The sequence below is a fragment of the Planococcus citri genome, chromosome 5 (genome assembly GCF_950023065.1).
Source record: "Planococcus citri chromosome 5, ihPlaCitr1.1, whole genome shotgun sequence".
Classification (NCBI taxonomy): domain Eukaryota; kingdom Metazoa; phylum Arthropoda; class Insecta; order Hemiptera; family Pseudococcidae; genus Planococcus; species Planococcus citri.
Genome location: NC_088681.1, coordinates 25,249,348 through 25,265,824, shown reverse-complemented (window position 1 = coordinate 25,265,824; position 16,477 = coordinate 25,249,348). Strand labels below are relative to the sequence as shown.

Below are 16,477 nucleotides of genomic sequence, written 5' to 3'. Positions count from 1 at the left end.
AACAACGAAAATTACCACTCGATATCAACCAGCGAATACTCGAAAACCAGAAAAAGAATCATGAACGTCGACAAGCCTATTTCCATAAAATTCATAAACCTGTGATATTGGATATTGGCGAACGAGTGTTTGTAAAAAATAGACCAGTATCATCGAAAGAGAAAGGAGTAGCTGCGAAACTATCACACCAATGGAAAGGCCCATATAAAGTCATTACAAAGCCTTTCATCAACGTTTACGAACTCGAAGATGAAAAAAATCCAGGATATATTATTCGAGAAAATATCCGTCATCTTCGTAAATACAATCCAGCCACCGATGACACTGTTCAACCGCCGATAGAATAGGAGCCTTTGTCTACTCGTCTAAGCCTTCTATGTCTGTCTCTCTTTTATTTTCTAATTAATTTTAGTTATAATTCTTTCATAGCATGTAAAAAGTTTAAAGCCTCTCTTAGAATTACTCTAATCTATTTTCGTGTATGGTTTTAAAATGTTCACAGAATGATTTGTACGCGACCTGTCGCCAGAGCCACATACACCCGATCATTAACTCGAGTCCTGAGAATTTAAAGAAAACGTTCTCAGCTGAAGATCTAGATACTCGAGTATTTGTAATCCGAAACGATCAAGAAGACACTCTCACGATCAAGAAACAAAACGTCCGATGTCCGATCGCCGAGATCATTGAGATTTCCGTTTCAGCACTCGATCTACCTGCGTCTTTGTCTCGAAACATAATGGAATCGGAGATTCAGCGAGTGGAATTATATATCCGCGAATATCTCCTAGCGATTTTCACCGTTGACCGCCTATCTCCTTGCAAGAGGTGCCTCATTCCGAAGGAGACGCCGAATATACGTGATTTACCATCTCGTATCGCCGTCGAGGTAGAAGGTCTAACAGAGTTCTTATTTGAACAAATGGAGACTCTCTCTCGACCGATATCGCCCGCTCCTCCGACTCCAGTTCAACGACCGAAATTAAGTACGATGATTCGTCGAGCGTTTTCAGAAAACGATCTGATTCTTCCTCCCGCCGTTTTCTCGTTTGTGCACATCGAAGAACAATCCAAACCAATCGCAATAAACTCGAGTGAAACAACGATCGATCTAACTGAAAGAGAGGAAATCATCAACGTTTCCGACGGCGGTAGTGACGATGTATTTGAAGAAAACATCGATGTATTGAACCAAACGAATCGTCACTTATCAACATCATCTTTCGATAACGCAGCTAGAACTTCGCATTCGACCGAATTCGAAAATCTATCAGTGTCACTTACTCGATTACCAGCTCCTCTCAAGAGTGCACTGAAGAGCCCAGACGAAGGTCTACCACCGGCGAAGAAATTGAGCTACACTGAGGAAGACAGTACCGGTGAAAAGAAAACCGTTGGTTTTCGGTTTCCTGAGCCAAAGACATTTAAAATTCAACAACCGAAACCCAACGAAGCTGATCCATCAGTAGAGAGTATTTTAGCAACTCTCCGTCAGAACTCTCTTATGGCTGATCTCAACCTACTCGATCTTATTCCACCGCAAAATCGACCATCGACGTTATCTCTCGGTGAAAATGACTCGAGTTCTACGTCGACTTCAACTGACGTCACCTCTGCCACTTTGAGTTCAACGTTTGCTCCATCAGCAACGGCAACTCAATCCATCGACGAGTCGATGCAGGTCGATAATGTTACCGACAATAATGCCGAAGAATCGGTACAAACAGCTCCATTAGCTGATAAAATTGAACCAGCTGCTCAAGCCGCCGCTGCTGCTGTTCCCGTCGCTGCTGTGGTTCCCATCGTTCTTCCACCACCACAACCAGCATATGTCACGGCCAAGTTTCCTCGACTGAACTACGCTGAAATCGATGGAATTCAAATTTTCACACAAGAGTTGATAGGCGACGATGAGATTCCTGAATGCAACCTCCGACCATACGTTCCGCAACAATGGCCTGATAGTTATCAGCCATATGAATTCGAGTGGGATCCTTCGGACCGAGTTTTCGAACATCTAGCGATTGACCTATGGGAAGCACTGATACGAGGAACATATGTTCATTTTAAGATCGTGACTCCGAGATTTGAATATTACGAGAAACGGCAGTCTTTTGAGTGGCCAAGAATCGAAATCGAGGCCACTACTTGGCGTAACCATCTGAATTTGGTCCGTTCGACTTATCGTGATGAGGTTTACCCACGTGAGCATGTTTTCCGTCCCAGATGGTCGTACCAGAATCAGACCAACATGAAACACCTCGTCACTGTTCTGGGGAAAATAGCCAACGATTACGTCGAAATAATCATCGATCCTACGTTGCAGGTATCGTTGATTAATACTGCCGCACTCGAGTTTTTCGACAAGAATGTCTCTTTCGAGTTTGAAGTCCTTCACCATCCTAAGGTTATTTACGTACCTTGGAAGGATGATTTCCGGTTAGTAGTACGACGAAAGGTCAATGTACCACTAAGATTGACTCCCGGTATTGAACGTAACAAGAACGATGTTCATTGGTTCCCGTGTTATGTCGCTAATTTCAAGACTACGAAGAAAGTAGAAGCGCATCACGGTACAGTAATCTTAGGCGTACGAGACATTGGTCCGCTGATCAAAAGTTACGATCCTGTCGCTGTTTCAATCAATCTTCGAGGACCGCCGGGAATCCCCTATTCGAGAACGGTCAGGTGTAAAGAAAAGGTGCCACGAGTTCGAATGATTGGTCTTCTCAGAAGCCTTCGAGCGATGGATCGGTTTAGAGTACGAGATAACTTCTATCCGGTAGAAGAATATCTTATCAAAAAGAAGAAATAGATTCGATTTCAAAATTTTTCCTTTTTGTAAATTTTTGGTTTTTTCTTTTGTATTTTCTGTTTCGAGTTATTACGTTATCACCGTGAATCTTATTGTATTGTAATTTCATTTTTCGTTTTTGGATAGTGTGTTTTCTGGCGATAGTCTTTTCATGTTATTCTTTTTGTTATTGTTTTTTCTTTGTTTTTACATTTTCATTGTTAATCATACTCGAGTTTAGATTAGCTGTTTTTTTTTTTTTTTTTTTTTTTTTTTTCAATAGTTCTTGTTAATTATTAATTTTTTCAATAGTTTAACGTAATTTTTCAGTCTTGCATTCGAGTTTTCCCTTCCACAGATTTTCTCTTTGGCAGGGGGAGAAATTATGTGCTATAGACGAGCCTGAATAGAAATAGTTAGGCAAAGCTTAGTACATAAATTCAATGAGCCCATTTCAAGGTTAAAATCTATGGTGGGAAACTCGAGTGATTATGACAATAGGTAATACCTACCTATTCTTCAGTATGTTTTTTCCACTCGATTAAGAACGTGCGTTCGTATTTTTTCTGTAATTTTTTATCTTTAAATTTACCAGTCATCACATGACTGAATTCGAGTATTTTGTTTAAAATTGAACTTATTAAAATGATATAATTTCTCCGGTAACGCGAGTGTTATTTTGTGTTGCTATGAATTTATTTCACTAATTAATTGGACATCAATTCTAATGGAGTAAGTTTCCTGGTCGAGTTACCGGCAGGGCTGAGGTAAATCCTCTAGCCAATATGTTGGTCAGCATTTAGGTTCTTATTTCAAAGTATAGGGCTACGATATAATCTATGAATAGATTCAGTCCAACTACGATTGATATGGTCAAGGTAATGATTAGGTTAATGGTAAAGTAGTTAGAATTCATCTGAATAATCTAGGTAAGGATTTAATACAGTGATTCAATCTGAATAATCTAGGTATAGATTTAGTAGATTTCCAACTATTTCGACTTGCTTGCAATGTCTAGAAATGTACGTAAATTCAATTTACTTTTCGAGTTTATTTTTACACTGGGATACGTTCCAACTAAGATTGTGTATGATGTAGGTTCTACCTACCTTGTAAATAAAATCCCTTTCTTTCGATTGAGTATTGGTTGAAACAGATCTTCGTGTATTTGAATTAAAATAGAGCATTTTTGTATTATGTGGTTAGGTAGGTTTGTCTTATCCTAATCCAAACCCATCCCAATATTTCCTAATCATAAAATTTCCTAATACCTATCTTCTCATTATTTGTTCCTAGTTCTAAAATTCTCTCTTATTCCTAATTCCCACACCACAAATGTGGTTGAAGTACGACTCCAGAATTTCCAAAAGTCTTGGGTTTTTCTCCAGTATTGCTAAATTTTTCATTTTTATTTTGACGAATGATAAATTTTTAAAAGCTCAAATCAATTTCTACGTTTTCTGGAGAAATTCAAAAATTCTGGAGAAATCGAGAATTTAACAAGGAGGCTCCAGAACGTCTGGAAAGTCTGGAATTAATATTAGTTTCATCAAATTAAATGTAAAAAAAAAAAAAAAATTAAAAACACAAATCACCGGAAATGGTCAATTTTGTATCTTCAAAAATTCACCAAAAATTGAAAAATCAATTTGTCCAGCTGAATTTATAATTATAATAATTTCAAACCGTTCTATTTGCGGTCCCGTCAAAATTGGAGGCGATCACTTCAAGAGATTGCCTTATCAAATGTTCCGAAACTGGAAATGAAACGATTGAAAAAATATAATTTTTTCAAAAATCTTTAAAAACATGGAAAAATGAAAAATCGTGTTAAACAGTTGAATTGGAAAAAAATATCAAAATTGAAAAAATCTTCAAATACTTTTCAGTTTTTTTTTTTTTTTTTTTTTTGAAATTCTGAACAATCAGGTATTAAGGTTTTAAGACCAAAATCTCTCTAGCTGAATTTGGAAAATACTCGAAAAAAAAAAATACTCGAAACTATTTTTAAAACCACTGAAGATAACTTCCCACCTATAAAATTTAAAAATTCAAAAAAAGGTTCACCTCAATTCCATCTATCCCCTAGTTACCATATCAACATCGAAAAAAAATCTAGGTCACCACAGCATCTCCCAAGTCCCAATACGCCTACTTATCGTACCAGTGGAAAAATCCCACTTCAATGCCAAGTTCACAGAACTACTCGTATTTTCTTTTTGTCTCACATCCTTACTTATTCTTATAGCACCGAATATACTCACAAAGCTCGCTCGTCGTAAATAAAACTTGTTGTAGGAAGTCTACCAAGAAGAAAAAAAATCCTAAAATACTACACAGAGACCTCTTTCTTTTCTCGAATTGAAAACACGAAACGGAAACATTACCAAGTATACAAAACAAATCGTAAGAAGAAAACAAATCTTATCAACGCACCGAAAAAAGGAAAAAGAAAAAGAAAAAAAATATATAACAAACTAAACAAAAATAAAAAATTTAATTTAAACCCATCCTTACAACCTGAAGAAAAAAACACAAACAGAAAAAAAAATAAAAAGGAAAAAACGCCTGGAAATAAACCGTCGGTTGATTTTTCTCATCGTTTCTCTCGGCTTGTTTTTCTTTTGTTGTGTATCGAATTTTCTTCGCCTTTTACAATTTTCTCGTTCGGTGTGCCAAAGATACAAGTCACAACCTACCTACTCGTACTAGCAAAAGTAACATCTAAAATTTACTTTCGCACTTGCTGCCTTTACAATAAATACAATTTATTAACTCGCTTTATTCACGCTTCTCCAACTCATAGAGAGAGGCCGAGGGGGATACATCTCCTCCTTCGATACACGACGAAATCCGCGGGGGATAAAAATTAACTCTCATAATAAAAACCTCGTACTCCGGTGTACCTAATACTCGCGAATAATACGAGCACAGGCGAAAAAAAAAACCTACAACACACAGCTCAAAAGGAAACGAATAGTAATTAAAATACATAGACGAAGAGTATAAATGTCAACAAAGGTAGTTACGTGAGCAATATACGAGCAGTTACCCGGTATAATGGTAATTTATGACCACATCAACGCCGAACACGATGCTGCTGTCGACCAACGGGGTAAAGAGGGGGGCAGAAACTATGCTGCAGCTAAAGTACAAGGGTTATATGTACGTAGACGTAGCTTTACCTTTACCTTTACCTAGCTCAGTACAGTGCACAGCTTCCCTTAAGGGCAAGTTTTTTCTCCTCTCTTTTCATCCGACTGCCTATCTTTCTTTCTGTCTGTGTGTGTGTGCTGTGCATTTTCAACACCTCCACACCCCTCGTCACCCTGGCTACGTACGTATTCTATAGCTACTTAGCAATACATACGTATGGTATTCGTGTGTAGTAGGTACTCCATAATGGAGCGATACGATGCAGAAACTACATAAAAACAAAAAAGGGCGGGGTAAAGGGCCATACAAACGTCCATAAAGCCCATGAATAGGTAAGCATGCGTATGGTACTTCTTTGATTTGATTTTTACTTCTTTATTTTACCAACTCCTCTGCCCGACTATTTCACGTATAGCTTGAGGCTTCGCGAGTCGTATACATATGTACCTAGCTAGCTAATTCACATATCGTATCAGCCAATCCTCTCTGCATCTCCACCCATATGAGTGTACCGACTTGGAACACGTGCAAATACCGTTATAATACATACATACGAAATACGAGTAGGTAAAACAAACCTTGGGCACGATGCTGTATGCATTTTTGGCATAATACTAATGAAAAAGAAAAGAAAAAAATCTTATTTAAATTAAAACTACACGAGTCCAGCAAATCAACTGATGCAGTACATACGAGCGCACATGTATCTCGTATTAATACGTAAACGTAAATTACGAACGATAGAGAAAGAGAGAGAAAAAGACTGCAGAGGAGAGCATAAAATTACCAAACAAACATCTCCATGGACCAATTACATATTTCACGCTTAACGGCGTTCCACAATGTACATGCGATGATCTAGGCGAGATAACATTCCATTTGTGTACGACTAAAATATTTCATTCTTCTCTCCACTTAATATATCTATTTACGGTAGTTTAACTAACGCAAAAGACCTCCCGTAGATTCTTGTTAGTTTTTAATGAAAAAGAAAGAAAGAAATAAGAAGAAGAAAAAGAACCTCGAGACTCGCAGCAGACGTCCGATGACGACTACACACATATAGGTATCTCTATCTACAATACAGGTATATGCCGCATGTAGAGGTATACCGCGAGTCCAAGGCAACAACTTTTCGAACCTCGTGTAGTATAGGCTGTTCGTTGGTCTCTTGCATCTTCAATAATGGTCGAGTGGACCTCGCAGTTGTACGTACACAGACACACATACGAGAATATACCCTGCGAGCATGAGTATCATTCTGTTATTGCAATATACAGACTCGCCCAGGTCCAGGTAATCGTATTTATAAATACGTGTAAATTCGATTACTAGCAATTAAAATGCGACGATGAAGCGAAGAGCTGTATAGAAGAGAGGAAATGGAAGAGATGGGAACACGAACGAGCGCCATATATAATCAAACACGACCCCGGTGACGCCGCCACATTCGAAATTAATACCTTCGCACGCGAAGCGCGAAATTACGAATAAAATTGGGGTTGCGAGGACTATACGGTATATTGTGCTATATCAAGGTGGGTACCCCGCCTTCACTCATTTTGCTAGAGTTTTTACTCCCTATCGGGTAATATTCCAACAGGGTGTCCTGGATGCCTTTTGATGACTTGAGCCAACAATATTGATACCTGATAAAAAACGTGATCTTATCAGAGACCAATTTTTCAAAGATTATCAACTTCAAAACGCTTCCAATAGAGAGAAAAAACTGCAACTTGAAACGAAGCTATACTTTCACAAAAATAACTGTAAATGGCTCAATTTTTCCAAAATTTGAAATGTCTACATGTAGGGATGGAAAACTGAAACTGCATTAGTTTCATTTTTGTTGTTGTTCGGATTCAATCGAATGTGCCCATTACAGAAGGGCCTAAGTCGACTAAGGCCCTTTTTTAATAAATGACAGAAATGAATTCTACAGGCCAAATACCATGTTGCCGTTCGGTTTCAATCCAATGTTTCTTCCGTTACAGAAGGGCCTAAGTCGACTTAGGCCCTTTTTTAATAGATAACAGGAATGATTTCTACAGGCCAAATACTATGTCGTCGTTCGGTTTCAATCGAATGCTGCCATTTCAGAAGGGCCTAAGTCGACTTAGGCCCTTTTTTAATGAATGACAGGAATGAATTCTATACAGGCCAAATGAGCAAATACTATTTAAACTCAGATTTTTTCAAATCTGAAATGGAATCTGACAAGATGGGGACCTTCAAAAAGTATACTCATAATCAACCATCCAAGACTTCAATGGTAAAAAGCCCTTCAAGCTCATTGGAAATGGCTCCTGGTTTTGGTACAATGAAGAACAAAAAACTAGAGAGACTAAGAAACACTCCATTGGTCGCCATTGGTCGATATAAAACAGCTGTTTCGGAACTACAAAGCCAAATTATTGATAATTTTCTTTCAAGTTAAGCAAATGAAAAAGTTAGCAAAATGTACCTACTTATTTAATTGACCATTCTTGAAAATTTTTCAAATGAAATTTGTCCTCCCCTGCACCGAGTGAAAATTTGGTTTCAACTTTCAACTCCCAAAAGAATATTCGATTGGAATTCGATTTGGTTTTAATTTCAAAAAAAAAATATGTCCTCAATTAATTTTTCTAAAAATTCGACTTTTTTATACAGTTAGATATGTAATTTCAAATAAAAAATTACCCCTTATTTAAATGAGTAGCAATTCGTTTTGATTTTGATTTAAATTCAACGATTTGAATTTGAAAATAAACATCATAAAAGATGATCCTTTTTAAAAGAAAATTTACAATCAAAATTCAATAAGTGGAAATTGTTTTTCAATTTTGAGTGAGAATTCTCTTTGGTTCCAATTTTTGAATTTTAAGTGTAATGAAACCTCAGTCCAGACTCCAGAGAGCTGCTATGAAGCCGTTTTCAAGATATTTTCATCTCACCTCAAATGTTACAAAATATTTTTTAGAATAAAAAAACGTCAAAAAAACCAGCATTTTGATTTTTTTTGTTGGAAATGTAGCACTTAAAACTTTTAATTTTTTTTATTGATTTCTGTTTCAATTTCTTTGGCGATTTTTGTCCCCTCCCCCCTCCTCTCCCTTCCCTACCACCACTTTTTAAAAAAATGAAGAAATCAAATATGAATTTCGATTCTAGCTGTTTATCGACACTCAAATTTTCCCTTACTTTTCCTCCCACCAAAAAAATAAAATGAATAAATAAAAAATAAACTAAGTTAAAATACAGATAATGATGAAATGAATTTCGTCTTACCTTGTTCACCGGATATCAGAATTAAATGTCGAAGCAGCACGGTTGTCACTAAAAGGCTGACTTTCACATTAAACCGCCTATGGTACATGGTTTTTGTGAAAATTTCCTCGTGCCGGAGGCGAGATCGATGGTCAGGCCGTTGTCTAGCCGCTATCTATGTTGCATAGTTTAATCTGTAAGCATAACAGAAAACAAAACGAAAAATTAACGAAAATCAATCACAGAATGATATGTACAAGGTACATCAACAATAGAAAATTGAAGAATGAAAATTGAAACTAAAATGAATGTAACAAACGCTTCGAAGCATAAGATATAAAGTACATAAATTTATAAAATATGAATTGAGGAGGGCGAGGGGATGGAGAGGGAGGGAGGAAGTGAATCTCATAAAAATTTTGAAACTAAACAATATTCCCAATTTGTTTCAAAAACAATTTCCCGTGAATTGTTTTCATGTTTTTCAAATCATGTTTCAATAAGCATAAAAACTCGACGTAGTAATAATATCTAAATCAAAAAATATTCGTCATAAAAATATAAAACAAGAAAATAAAATTTCATAGTTTGAAAATTAACAACAGTAGACGACCTCTTTTTCAGGAGCCGGAGGGGGGGGGAGGATTGGAAAAATTTGGCAGCGAAGAATGATAATTTTTGCTTAGGCTGTGGGCAAATGTCACAGGTAAGTTTATCATAGATTAAATTCACTTGAAATGATGAAAAGCAGACAATTTCAAAAATAAAATTCCAGTTATCACAGGAGTGGGCTTTTTCGTCATTTTTTTTTATTTTGGCAAATCTTGCAAAAAGTTATGACATGTCCTCAAAAAGACGTTGGAAAAAGTTCGAATTTTTGAGTCAATATTAAGGCCTCCCCTCTTCCATTTCATTGTTCAAATAATCTTTTGACGTCATTAATGTTTACTTACTCATGACGTTTAGGCTATTAGCAAATCTCAAAGTTCATTTTTGTCCAGTTCAGGGGTTCTCAAAATATTAGTATTTTCTTTCGAAATTTCAAAACACGACACAAATGGTAATTTTCTGATGAGGATTCAAACATTTGTACGTTTTAGTGGAGATGAAGAGATCACCCGAAGCGAACTAAAATAGGAAAAATGAAAAAAATTTCAAAAGATAGGCAACCTGAAAATTTTTTTAATTTTTCAAATTTTTAGCTCTTGTTCAGTAGAGTTGAACATTGACCAAAAAACTTGGAATTTTTTCTAAGTCTTGTCGAGGTCATTTTTGGCTACGATTTTTTGGCTCCATCTTTGGATTTTTTTCTAAAACAAGAATTTTCAAGGATACTCCATACAAACGACTCTATCTAACTCCAACTCCAAAACAAATCATCACTTCGCATCTTTTTTTTTCAAAAGTGTTAAGTATTTAAAAAAAGTCCACCACAGAACGACATAGAAATCACGATTTCATCAACTCTAAAACATCTGCACATCAAATGATACCAACTTGCTCGATCAATTTCCAATTTCGAAATTCGCTGCCCGAAGAAACCCTCGTACATATTTTCCACTCTCTCTCAATCCATTGTTTTATTCGACCGTATTACCATCATTCACCCCCTCACCCCCCACCTTCTCCTCATACCACCTGTACTCTACACTAATTTCTAATTAATATTTAAAACGTCGACTAAAATAGAGAGTCATATATCCAAATACACATCGCTCGAAGCAGTCATCTTTTCCATTGATGGAACGTATACGAGTACAACAACGTGTACCATACATCTCGATCAATCGTTGCACCGCTCCGAGACACATCTCATCTGCGCCATCGCCATCATTTCCATCATATTATCTATATCGTCGACTCGAACCTGCAGCCTCGAGGAGTCAAAACATAACACTGCCAGTACACTGTAGACGTAGAGTGTAGACTACAGCATTATTTCAAATAACTATACAGAGAAGAGAATACTTTCATTGAACGTGTATTTCATTTTCACGACGATGACGGCGACGATGATGATGATGCTGATGAGGTGCACTAGTTTTTTTTCTTCTTCATATTCAGTATTCACGTATTGAATATTTTTACATCATAGCTCCTATACAAGTACTTAGGCTACACGAGTACTTATACTCACGAAAGTAGTAACCTAATCTACTATGTAAATGGCGAGCGTGTATTATTTATCACATTATAATATTCCGATTACTGTAGAGTAAAATACGCGGCGGACTTTCACCTTTAAAAAGATCTCAAACAATACAAATAACTAGCGTAGTTTGATGGTGATTTCTGATTTTGGTAAATTTCGCTTTCACCTTAAATCTTAATAATGGCTTAAAGGGACACATCGGCGAATAGATTAGAGCATCGTATACAATAGACTCGGTAACAAATTGTGGAATATTTTCTCAAATCACATATGCTTAATTCTATTCGTCTTATTCGCACATTCGGATGCGGAATATCCACAGCCAGTGGTAATCCTCTTTCACACCAACTGGGCGAACAAAAGCTAGCAAACAATCTACGATTGGTATTCACACATTTATACAGCATCAGTTTGTGATCTTTCAGAAGCGATCATATTTTTCGATATTTATTAGCTGACTGAAGACTGATGGTGAGCTAGGTAGGTTCGGTATACAAACAAAACCCGGGATCTTTTATATTTATTATTATTTTTCCCTAAATATAAAACGAGCCGACGAAGACTGCGAACGTAAAGAAAAGGAAAAGACGTTTCAATACAAACATCATTTCTTCTTTAAAGGTAGCAGCTCTAAATACGACAGATATATATATTTTTCCAATTCTTACTACCTATACACGTCTATAGGGCTCAACACCTGCTTGGTATTACGATGAGAGTATATACTGGTCCAGAGCGCACGATCAGTCGACGGTCGATCTCACAAGTAGAAAATAAAATAATAAAAAAACAGTTTCAGTTACGATGATGTGAGGGGTTCTGCATGCAGGAGATGGCTGCTGCAGGAGCTATGGCTGTCGACCTGCTGAGTCTTGGAAGCGTTGCAATACACTTTATGTGTACTGTACGTACGTAGCAGGCTATTTAATTTATGCGTATCTATCTTTCGGAATAAAAATCTCATCAATTATCGCGCATACGTTTACACACACAGGTCTGATCTTCTCTCTCTGTCTCGCTCGATCTCACTGCATCTCTGATCTCTGGTTTATATATATGCACTTCCATCCAACAACAAGTTCAACTTACCTATATATCGTGATCATATAATAAGATCCGAATATGGTTAAATATTCGACCACTTGTTGTAAAAGTTCAACTTTTGAGTCACCATCGTTTGACGGCGTCACCTTTGCATCGATTGGATTTTTTTCTTCGCCGGTATTGCGGAAATTTATACGAGTATTAAATGCATTGTCCCATATAACTCGTCCACATGTACGTATACTGGACGTGGTCGTCGCCTTCTCACGTCGTTTGACCGAACACCACAACAACAGATAAATATCTCGCAGATTATATCACACAACAAAGCGACAACGTCGTGTATGCTTCTTTAATAGGAGAAAAAAAATACGACATTAATTGGACAACGAATAACAATAACTAACGCGATATCTTCAACGTTTCAATATTATAACGAAGAAAGCAAAAAAAAAAAAAAAAACACCACTCCACACAGAAAATAAAACCAAACACAACACTTTTTAAACAAATATCACCTCTCGTAATATATGCATTTTACACCAACACTCGACACATCGTATATTCAAAGGCACGAGTCGCGTACACCAAAAAAAAAATAAATAATAAAAAAATCTTCACCAATTAACACTGCACCGAAATCAGCACCACAACAACAATAACAAAAAAACAAATACAACGGTCAAGAAGGTGAAAAAAAAATTGAAAAAACTTAAAAATTTTTCGTTAAAAAATAAATAAATAGATGATCCGAACACCTTCGTAGATAAACTTGGGCAGCGCGCAGCCAAAGCAACGATCGTCGAACCCGAACTGCTGAAGAATTACATCTGCGCAGAGTACCGCGAGGCAGTGTTGCCAAGTCCAAAAATTTTTTTATGCTAGATGAAGCCGAAAAATATGCTAAATAATGCTAAAACGAGGAAAAAAATATGCTAAATTCAATTTTTCCCGATTTTGAAGCGATCCTTGCCAGTCTTCATTTAAATGTCGGCGATTTGTAAAAAAATGACGTCATTTTATTGATTTTTTAAGCATTTCAAATATGCTAAATTATGCCAAAAGATTTTTTTGATAATATTTGATAAATCAGTCATCATTTTCAACAAATTTGTTATATCTTAGTTAAATAATTGGTAAAATTCACGGAATTGTGATATTTTTCGTCAGATTAGATCATCAGATTGCTTTTTCAGCTCGTAAAACACCATTTTTCAATCAAAAATTTGTTCTTTTTGCAGTATAATTTTCCAAATTTTTTTGAAAAATTATGCCAAAACTGTAACATATATTCCAAAAATGAATTTTCATTATGCTAAAAAATATGCCATATGCTAAATTCATTTTCTTGATGCTAAAAGTGTTTTCATTATGCTAAATCTAGCATAATATATGCCAAATTGGCAACACTGCCGCGAGGTAACCGGTTGCTGGCGACTCGCGATGGAAAGGTCTCGGTCTCGGACATAGCAACCAGATCGTTTAATTCTCACGTTTGACGTTAGACTGCGCTTTGAATCGGTTCAGTTTTCCTCTTCGTTTCTCTTCGGCTGAACTCATAGATGTCTGTGTCCATCCAAAATACACCTTTGCTGCGTCATTTATAACAATGACTTACATACGTTGTTACAGGATTTATTATAATCCGGTACCATTACCATTACGCATCTTGGTATGGGACAACGACCATTGACCACTGCCCGAATGAAAAATTAAGCAAGAGGCAATTCTATCGCAATTTTCTTCACAAATAATATTTGTTCGTGTACCATGTAGCATCGCATACCTAACTCTAAGAGTAAGAGCTAAACCTAAGGTACACGTACGTATGTGAAAAATTAATTCGTTTACTCGACCCATTGTATTATTATATTCTATCGTATAGCCCACTACGTACACATAAATGTATGGTATGGTATCCGTATGTCTATGTAGATGTACGTTAGTTCCTTGGTTTGGCCAAAAATTAAATACTGTAACGAATTTCGTGCCATTTCACGCCACCTAAAGATTATATCGGTTTAATTATAGCGTACAGGGCGTCCGCGCTTTGCGCGCGATAACACCTCCCTTAATTAAACGGCTTCATTATGCGAAATACTCACCTACGTAGGTATAGTAGGTGTAGGTAAGGTACCTACGATACACATATTATTCGTAGTTGGGTGTGCTTCTTTTTTCCGTTTCTACATTTTTTTTTCGCCAACCACGTCTCGCCTTCCTACCGGTAGTCGACTTTGTTTCGCGTTGGTCACCTTTTTCAATTTTTAAAGCTAGATTCTCTACTATGGTGTTTAGCAGCCAGTAAAATAATTCGTACAGAATCTGAATCGATCATGATCGTGATTGTGGATGGAATGGACACCGGACAGGCAAATGGTTCAGAGGGGGGGGGGGGCATGAAAATCACTCGTTTCAAGTTCCAAAAATTAATTTCAATTCAAACCTATTCCAATCCTAAGGGCTTCGTCCCTTGAGCCGCCTACAGATGCCACAAAATTTTGGGAGAGGGGTCCAAAAATTTTATTATTTAGAGCATATTATATCTAGGCCCCTGCCGACCCAAACCCTCTCAAATTTCCGATTAAAATGTAAACAAAATTCAAAGAAAATAATCCTTCCAAAAAATTGTCATGGTTATTTTAGGACCCTCCGGTTCAAATTTGGGACCCTTAAAATCAAAATTGACTTTTCGATACATTTTTCCTGTAAAGCACCTAATCGTTGAGAGCTTTCAATTTGAAAAAAAAATCAGCTTATGAATTTTAATATAGGAGCTCAATAAAAATGCACAGAACCGTTTCCCTTCGCTTCTACATACATAATCTCTCAATGGGGGCCAAATGGTTCTTATTTTCATCAGATGGGAGGCATGGCATATCATGTTGAATAAAAAACCACAAATTTCTACTTATCAAGGCAGGTCACTCAATTTTTTCCAAAAAAAAAAAAAAATGTAACTTTATCAACCAAAAAAGTGAAAAAATGTGAGCAAAACATTTTAAGGTACATGGAAAAAAATTAACACAACAAACCAGAACATTTCAATTGAAGTGTTCTGGTTCTTAAATTTTGAAAAATTATAATATTTTATTGCATTTCAAATTGATGAAGTGGTCTGGTTTTCACTTTTAAAAAGTTTGATTATTTTTTCAAAGTGTCAAACAAAATTTCAACATGAAAAGGCAGGACATTTTGTAGAACATCTTGCAGAACATTTGTCAAACAATTTATGACTTCTTTATTGGTACATTTTCACACGTTAATTTTTCGCTTTTTCAGTCATCCTGATATTTTTTTGTTTGGGGGGGGGATGTCAATAAATTTTTCTCTTTTTCAGTCATCTTGATATTTTTTTTGTTTGGGGGAGGTATGTCAATAACGCCTTTACCATTTAAATTTCTTATTGGTAAGATATTTGAGAGAAGGTGGGGAAGGGTCATAATTTTACACTTGAATTTATCACTTTCCCAGTGTGATGGGATATTCCAATATTTTTTTTTGGGGTGGGGGAGGCAAGAATTAACAATATTTTCACCATCTTTCCAATTTTTCAACCTCTTTCAAATGTATTAAATACATATTTTTAATAGATAGGTATACTTTCTAATAAGTACAATAGTACATAATTGTTAATTATGATTGTTAAAAAAAAAAAAAATTAATTCATCGAAAATTACTTTAAAACGAAGCGAGACACAACATTTTAAACATTTGTAAAAAATTTTTTCAGTTATTCAGATCATCGAAAAGAGCATTTTTAAATCGTACTTTTAAAATGTTCTTTCAAAAAACTATTTTCATTTAAAAATCAAAATGTGTTTCTGCCCAAGCGAAGGCAAAAACGGAAAATTTTCAAAAAATTTGAAAATTTTTCCGCTTGCTGAAAACTATTTAAGTAAATTTACGCACAAAATTTATTTCATCTGCCAGGTGGGAAAAACAACGATTTTTTTCTTCTAAAACTCCCCCAAAAAGAAAAATAAATTGCAAATTCAAAGTCTTTTCAAAAAAAAAAAAAAAACTAAGCATAACATTTTGATAAAAAGCACTAAAAGCAGGACAGCTCGGAAAGAAACCAG

The 16,477-nt window shown here is 36.0% G+C and overlaps 1 protein-coding gene across 14 annotated transcripts in view; it reads right to left on the bottom strand.

Moving 5' to 3' along the window:
• Eph (Eph receptor tyrosine kinase) overlaps positions 1-16,477 on the bottom strand; it is a 395,699-nt gene that overhangs the window by 166,885 nt on the left and 212,337 nt on the right. For 13 of the 14 annotated variants that reach the window (XM_065365324.1, XM_065365329.1, XM_065365327.1 and 10 more), the window contains exon 2: positions 9,221-9,393. In XM_065365324.1, coding sequence (XP_065221396.1) covers positions 9,221-9,308 — 88 coding nt within the window. In that variant the 5' untranslated portion in view covers positions 9,309-9,393. Of the gene's footprint in view, positions 1-9,220; positions 9,394-12,440; positions 13,212-16,477 lie in introns of those variants that run through there. The other variant, XM_065365325.1, reaches the window with a different exon arrangement.